This window comes from Opisthorchis viverrini (genome assembly GCF_000715545.1).
Source record: "Opisthorchis viverrini unplaced genomic scaffold opera_v5_281, whole genome shotgun sequence".
Lineage (NCBI taxonomy): Eukaryota > Metazoa > Platyhelminthes > Trematoda > Opisthorchiida > Opisthorchiidae > Opisthorchis > Opisthorchis viverrini.
In genome coordinates, this window is record NW_008751935.1 from 639,738 (window position 1) to 648,022 (window position 8,285).

General features: G+C 41.4%; 1 protein-coding gene across 1 annotated transcript; it reads right to left on the reverse strand.

Moving 5' to 3' along the window:
- Nucleotides 1-5,868: 5,868 nt before the first annotated feature.
- T265_09453 (hypothetical protein) lies at nt 5,869-7,563 on the reverse strand (the record flags this gene model as incomplete). The annotated part of the gene is made up of 4 exons (XM_009175520.1): nt 5,869-6,042; nt 6,911-7,199; nt 7,281-7,388; nt 7,532-7,563. 4 exons carry the CDS (start codon nt 7,561-7,563, stop codon nt 5,869-5,871), a joined length of 603 nt encoding a protein of 200 aa, XP_009173784.1.
- Between the last annotated feature and the right edge of the window lie 722 nt (nt 7,564-8,285).

Sequence of the window (8,285 nt, forward strand, 5' to 3'; positions counted from 1 at the left end):
GTCCGAAAATCTCAATCAACTGGTACTCTTTCTTGACCATACAAAATTTATGATTCTGCTGCAGGTTACTTTAAGTAAAATTGCCCTTTTCACTCAAGTAATGGTAACCTGCAAATTAAAATCCCCAAATATTTTACGAGTGGGTACCCGGTTATGTGTGGACTCAGAGGGACGTTCATAGGCACTTGGTAACCTGATATAATGCAATTCCAGCTAAACAGTATGATTTGTGCACTCTCGATTGCAATGTTTACTGATTATATTCCGAAACGGGCGTTACACAATGAAAGATGGGTGAAAGACTCTAGTAGCAATAAACAGCCCAAAGCCTACTAGTGTACATTTCAATTTATTTCAGTGTGCAGAGAGTCAGTTTCAACCATCAACCTCCGACAAAATATAGAAAAGCTGCAATGTTATTATCGTTTCTGAAACCGAATACCTGGTCTATATTTTGTGCATATTTAAGATGAAGCCTCAGTCACAGGTTGGTCTTTTTTCAACTACAATTGACGTGTGTCATTGTGAGCTTTTTTATAACCATTAGAACACAAGCTAAAAAATAATAGATAATGTATAGAAGCGATTTCCTAGCAGGGCCCGCATTACTCTTCTTCTGCATGCACACCACTTTCAAATGACACAAATCTATCTGGTCTTGTGTTATCTCCAAATCGATTTCTTTTGTACTCGGATACAGGTAACCCACGACGTGTTTATGGTAATCAGGAGCACTGTAGAAACGGATGGTGTTTGATCGTGTTGGTGTAGAGCTACTGGATAAACGAATTCTTACTCACCACTCCATAGTTACCGGTTGATGAAGTGTCCCTTGGGCGCATCTCAAACATTTTTGGTCTGACAAACTGACGTCTGGACTGAAATGATTTTGAATCCTCATAAAGCTCAACAATCCAGCCAAATTTCTGGACCCATTACGGGAACCAGTAAAACTTATATGCAAACCGGAAGTGTACTTGTGGACATCAGTAATTGTTTTCGAATACGAAATTTGAAATTGATGGAAACCATCCGTGCTATCAGGTCGCAACATTACCAAGCAGGACTCTGTGTGAATCGCTTAAGTAGCAGTTTATGCTCCAGGTTATTTAGGACGGTAGCATTCTGCCTTTACCTATCGCAGAACCGGTGCTTCGTTTATGGCGAACGAGAATCCAATAAACCAATCTAGTCGTAGTTATTACGTATTATGGGAAATACCCTGTGGCTGATTGGCGGTAAATCTTCGTGCCTGAGTTTTTTGGACATTGCCATATCGTTTGTGCTTGGTTGTCATTCGTGAACTATTAATTTACAAAGAAAACTTGACAAGATGAGACAAGCGAGGTATCACAATCACTAGCTGGGATATTCTTACAACCGTCGACAGAAAATTTGTTAGTCAGAGAATAGTGCAAAATACTTGTGAACGTTTTCAACCCAGTTTGTTCTTCCTTTCATGTATATGATAACGCGTTGGTAAAGATAGAGTTCCGCTCGCGTCCTAAGCTCCTAGATCCGCCGTTCCTCATTTCGCCAGTAGTTGCCATAATAAGGCGGATAGGCTCTAAGCTCACGGCCGACGGCCATGCCATCGAAAAAAGTGAGTCTCCAGTGGCAGAATTCTGGAGAGTGTTCCACATACACTTTCATGGCCCAACGGCATCAATGGTTTCATCCTATGTGAGCGGTTCCTCCGAGGCACTCTCTCTGGGTTGATGCCCGAAACAGAAACTCCCAACCATATTGAAGAAATCCATATCACGTGCTTGGGGGCAACTATCGGATTCTGAGCCCAGTCTGATGGACTAAACTTCTCAATAAAGTCATTTAATGCCAAACTGACCTCCACCATGCATATATTAGAAGCGTTTGCTAAAACTGTAATTCGCGAAAGCTAAAGGGCTGAGAAAGTGTGAAGAAAGAAACCCACTTAATTCACGTCATTGCAGAGTTCGAAGTCAACTTACGTCTATCCTTCCTCATCGCTCTCGCTTCGTTGAAAATACTTCGGATGTATTTGTGATTATTCGGCAGGCGAAGACTTCCGTAAAATCTGAGGGATGGGGCAAAATGTGGCATGCCATTTTCGCAATTGCTGCCAGGGGAAAATAATGGCGCCAGACTCACCAATGGCAGCGTATAAATAGCCACACACCACAGCAAAATCCAATGCAGAAATAACTGTTAGTAACAGGCAATCCGTGATCAAGAATTCGTATTTATCTCTAACGGTTATATATAAACGCATATGTATCTCGTGCGTGGCGCGCTACAGAATTACTCTAAGGCTTGCCACAAATTCGTCTGCTTCATTATGTCTGTGGATCATTTCAGGAACGGTCCATTTGGTGGAATATCTGACGGGACCATGGATTTCTTATGCTATGTATTATGAAATACTCTGTTTTGATCTCGACAAGCCCTCGAAATAAAACTGGAAGGAGGGTACGCGGAAATGAGACCAAAGTGGTTTGACCTAAAGCTGTCTAAGAAGCGGGTGTTGTGTTATGCGAAACTTTTGAATAATAAACATGGCGATACTCTAAAACCGTGTAACGAGCTCTTTGAAGGGCACCCAAAACTACTTGTCAAATGGACTCCTATGTTTGGAGGGTCGAAAAGGGAAATCCATAACACCCAGTCAGGAGCCACATTCACAGCTCCCTTTGTTTATTTTGCTCAGGCGATAGTGTTGTAGATATGTGAGTGGACGTGCATGTTACAAACAGCGTGCTATATCCGGAAGCCAAGGCGTAATATGTGTGATCGTTTTGCAAGCGATTTACGAAGTGTTTGCACTAATTAGAATGGCGGTGAAATCGTCATTACAAAGTGTCCAGTGAGACTTTCCGCCGTGACAATGCAGAGCCTTATGTTTTCAATTGGACAGTGTGAATGTGGCACATGATCTCTCCGGAATCAGTTTGCAGGAAAACCTGTGTTATTCTTTCAGCGCTGAGACTGAGGTCCGGTGAGGTTTTCAACTGGGAGAAGACCGATACATAACGTAACTCACTTTTCTGCCTTCGCATTGCGACAATCCTTAAATGTAGATTACATTTACGCTTACTCATTAACAAAATCATTAAATGAACTCCGTGGTTGCTGGCTGATGACCATGATTCGAAACTTATGCACACTAATCATATGATAGTCCCTATTCAAAGATAGTATCATGACCATCTATTTGCGGACATTAGGTGCATCTATTATTGGACGAAAATTATTCAAGCATGGCTCGATTTTTATGGATGATGAGTTTAACACCCGAAATTTTCATATTTGTTATGTGTCCCATTTGAGATGAAACCATCTGTTCGAGGACTACGATCGCCTTGGCTACCGTATTCTCCCAATAATATGATTAAATTATAGGATGGTATAAAATCACGAACACCAAATCGAATTTTTGCTTACCATCCATGTCAACAGTGTGCAAATATCGGTTAGAAAGCGGTTGGGTTGATCCCAGAATAGAACAAGTAGAGGACGTTAGCATTTTGTCAACATGCGCGGTTAAATGCCCCACGAATGTGTTCCCGTTTTGCTGATATTGTTTTTCTGGGGTTCTGATACCCATCTTTGTCAAGAAATGTCGCTTCCTACGTTGCTGGCGCCACAATGTGCACATGCGTATTACTGACTGGCACAGAGGACTGCCATTAGCAGCGTGCAGCAATGCGGAGCACAGAATTCCGGCTGGGTGTTGTGGGTTGCGGTTTCACATTCCGGATCCTATCCCGTGATACCCCTTGATGGTCCAAACATACGAAAATCACGACGAACTGTATCAGGGAAGACGAGGAACATGCGTCAGCAGGTCGGTGACTGGCCTTGCAATTCAATCGGACTGGCGGTCAACACTGCGGGGTAAACGGCAAATGCGGCCGAGCAAATCAGACGGAGATAACAATTACGCGGGAAGCAAGCTAACCAGCGGGCAGTTGTCATAATCTCAAGTAGTTTTCAGTGGGTTTTAGGGCACAGTTAGTGTGCACCATGTGGACTGGACGCCTGATAACGGATGTGTAGCCATAGGTTATTTTCTTCCTCGTTTTAGTCTGCGGAACCGGAGTCATTCTTTGCTGGATGGCTCGATTTTGTATATAATGCTCCTTTACATCAATTGGTCATTGAGGCATCAGTTTCGCTTCAGTCTTCCGTCTGCTCTCTCGATGTTTATACGGTCCTTCAAAAACGTTTATTTTCTGCGGTTGAACATCTGTGTTTCCACCAGCCACTTTACCGTTTCTGTTTTGTGTAGAAAATCACTGTTCAATTGAATAACCTGAATTGTTTGACAAAATATTTGTTCCGTATTTATCTGGTATCCCGACTTAGTTTTCACGTGTGTTTTATTTGCTTTGAAGCTTAAGGGGTATTTTCATCCTTGCTTTCCGTTGCATTGTTTCTCTCTAACAGAATTGTGCGGTTTCGCGCTTGAATTTCTTTTAGTTCTTTGGTCATGTAACGATAGTAGATGAGATTGCACCCAATGTAGCAATTTTGTAATCTTGAAAGCGATTATTTTACGCTAGCGCGCGGTCAGTTCCATAGTATTTGGCACTTATGTGTGTGGCCCGCTTGCTACCATTTTTCGGGCATACACTGTTTGGGAATAGACTGTAGGCATGACCCTGTAGAGTTGCGGCGTAATTCATTCCACTTGAAGCGATTCCTTATGTGGCTTTGCTTGTTGGAGAGGTTATTCCACGGTCAATCGATGCAAGCAGCTTTTTAGTTGATACCTTTTTGTGTTTTTCTAATTAACAGCAATTCCAAGAATGTGTTCTAGGCGTTCATTCTCCTTCTGATGTCCAGACACTGCTGCTTAATATTTCCATTTTAGGTGTACTTTATTCGTTTTTCTGGTGACAGTCCTCAGCCTGAGGTCTACGGTGTCGATCAGCTGACCAGCATCAACCAAATATCGTTAGTTCGACTTCATTGTTTTTATGTAATTTAAATATTGTCAGAATGCTTTCCAAATGGGCTAAAATTGAATAATGTATATAAGACTTCGGAATATCGCTGAACTCTGAGCGTTTCTTTCATTGGCTGCTAAATTGTGGTTTATTTTAGTGCCTTATGTTGCAGATAACATAAATGTGGGATTTAGCACAAATGAATTCATATTTTCCAAATGAATTACACCCCGGTTCATTAAAGACTAATTGAGGAGATTGAGAAACTTTTTCAAAAAACAAATCTGTTTTTTATGTTTCTAAGGATTACGCGGCAGCACCGTCATCATTTGTTGCCTCTGAGTAGCACTTTTTCACTTCATTGTTTGAATTCAACTGACAAGGCTCACTTAGGGTCCGCTGATTTCCTGGCATACCCCAAATGTATGCATATCCTAATTTCACAAAGGTGATTTTAGTTGCCTTCCGTTTTGAACACATCAGCAAATGCAAAGTGCACGTAGTGATGTGACGGCCGCTGTTGAGTATAAGTGAAGGAGAAAGATGGAAGCAACACAAGCTAAAAGTTGATGGACAATGTATGGCGTCGAACGCTTGGTGGCTCCCGCGTTGGTCTCTTTCTCGAAGCGCACTACTTTCAAATGATCCAACATTAGTGCCAAACGGGAACCTGCGGGAATCGCAGTTTGTACTCATGGCTATCTAGAACGGATACACTGTTCTTATCTGAACGGCAAATAAAATCCGTGTGCACAATGCAACCAAACTTGAAAAATTTAATTGACAGATAATTTTGACCCCCAAGTGGAAACAGCTTTTATAGTTTAATTATTCCCTCCTGAATCGTGACGAAAAGAAATTGGAGTACGCACGAATAATATTTGTGTTGTTCAAGTCGTTTTTTATTACTGCGTGATAGTTATGTTGTGTTTAAACATATTTAAGAAATGAACGATCTTCCGGGACGCGCGGAAAATCCAACGGTACCCGCGTGGTCGTCGAAGATCAGTTGAAATGAATGTAGGAATGACATTCCCAGTATGATGCCCACAAAACAGTTGGGAGTGGTGTTTTGAAAACGAGTGCAACACGACACGTCGTAATTGGTGGTTGTCTGTAGAAACATTGTCCAACAAAGTAAGCAACATCAACGATAACAGATCTTCTTTCTGCTCAGTTTATTTCACTGACTTAGACATATATGCAACAGTAGTTTATATATATAATATACAATGATAAAATAAAAATTGTAGAAACGTACGAAAAACATAAACGACATATAACGTTAAACGATAATCGTTCCCATTAGCTATCTATTTAATTTTTAAAAAGTAATCCTATAGTGATCAATTTGGATATCAACCATTGTCTCTTAGGTGTTGACTGCTTTGTAAAGAGATAAAATTAGTCCACTGAACCAAATGCTCAAAATTGAAGTAAAGCAGTGGTTGAACCAGGGCACACCTGTCCATTTTAGACAGGCGAATTGATTCACGAAATAACTAGGGCTGTTTAACTAAATGAAGCAAGATTTCGGGCCCCATGTCGCACCATATTTACGCCTAATCTGTGTTCACAAATCCTCGTGAGAAGACTAGTCACTTGGTGCCTGTTGCAATCGCTAATTTATTTTGCTTTTGAAAACCCATTTTTCTGGCTGCAATTTAACTGAATTAGTTGTATCTCGCGTAAGTTTGAGTTTTATAATCTCTAGAAACACTAGCTTAGTCTGACGAAAAATAAACGTATCACTAGCTTAGTCTGACGAAAAATAAACGTAGCTCAGAAGCAGCGTTAGACATTTAAATGAATCTTTGTGATCATATTAGGCACGGAGGATATAGGATCACTTTTATTAACCAGGCCTAATTCAGGTAGATATGATTTTTTGTCTTTCATACGAGTCCCATTCTCAAAGGATCTGCCGGCGAGTAACCATATGCACTTGTAAATTTAAAGTCGGGTAGGTTGCATATCATCACCGTTGAATGTTCAATCGGTTGGTCGCATGTGTGAAAGCGATTATCTACCTGTTTTGTGTACTGTTTTGGCATGATTTGGAGCATTTTCCCTTGTATTTGGAATGTAATCGGAGGCAGATCAGGCAGCCTTTCACAGTCGAACACGTAAACGTGGTGCATTGTCCTCCAGATACCCAGAACATTGTTGATCGTCATGTGAATATCTCCAGGCAGATCGATTGTGTTTGTGCCAGTATCGAAAAGCATCCTATGGTCTTCCGTGCAAAATCCCGAATCATCAATGAATATCCTATAAGATATGCAAAAGTTAGGAGGTAATTTCCGCACCCAGGCAGCTGATATAAGTGACTCGGAAATGTCTCCTGCTTACCAGTTAACCCTCGTTTCCCAATAAGGTCCCTGCGCGACATTTATGTAGGTCACAGGATCAGTAATGAGTTGTTCGAGATTGTCGCCCATCACGAATGTGGCGCCGCCACTGCAGAAGATAACAGCAAAATGTGGTTGTGAACATTTCGAAATTTCGATGACACTGTTTTGATTCACATATATCTGTCACACATATCTGTCAACATTTTATCGATAACGAATCGTTTTGACTGCGGCAGATGTCCAACTTACTCCTGGAAATAGAAGCCAAATTTTCGACTCATCAATCCTTGTTGATTAAAGAATGAAGAAGGGGATTAGTGTTTTCTGGAATAATTGGCTACCGCCCTAATCCGATAACTCCGTCAAAGGGATTATTATACACGTTTTCATCACCTGCCGTCACCAAGCCGAACGGTACGTTTCCAATAAGCATACCACCAAACTAGAATATTTATGGAGTATTAAACGCGACAGATCTGCATTCATGTGAACCGCTGCTTTCACTCCACCCACATTGCCAGCCCCGTAACGCTGGTAGAAGATATCTCTGCCGACCAGAATCGACGATGCCTGTGCCATATTCAGTAGACTTTTGCCAACCCACAGGTTTCTATCCACGCGATCCGAAGGTACCCATATTGATGGTGAACTGGTATAAACACAGTTTGCTCAATCGTGATTGTGCATAAATATTGCGCCTAAAAATTTGAACCATGTGAAACGTTACGATACTTACCGAACCCCAAGGATACAATGGGATTCTGAACATTGCCCGCTCATTTCGTTCGATTTTGTCCGTATGCTCTGAAATTCTAAAAACGTATTTTATGCACCGAGAATTACTCACAGATGTGATGTAACTCGGGTCAGGAAACAACCCGTAAATGTGACAAGAATGAACCACATAGTCAGAATTTGCCAAATTGCGGCTTTGCTTTCTGAAGCTGAGTTTTATTTCGTACAGGGTTGACAATATCATCCAGTCAGATTTAATCTGAGGAGC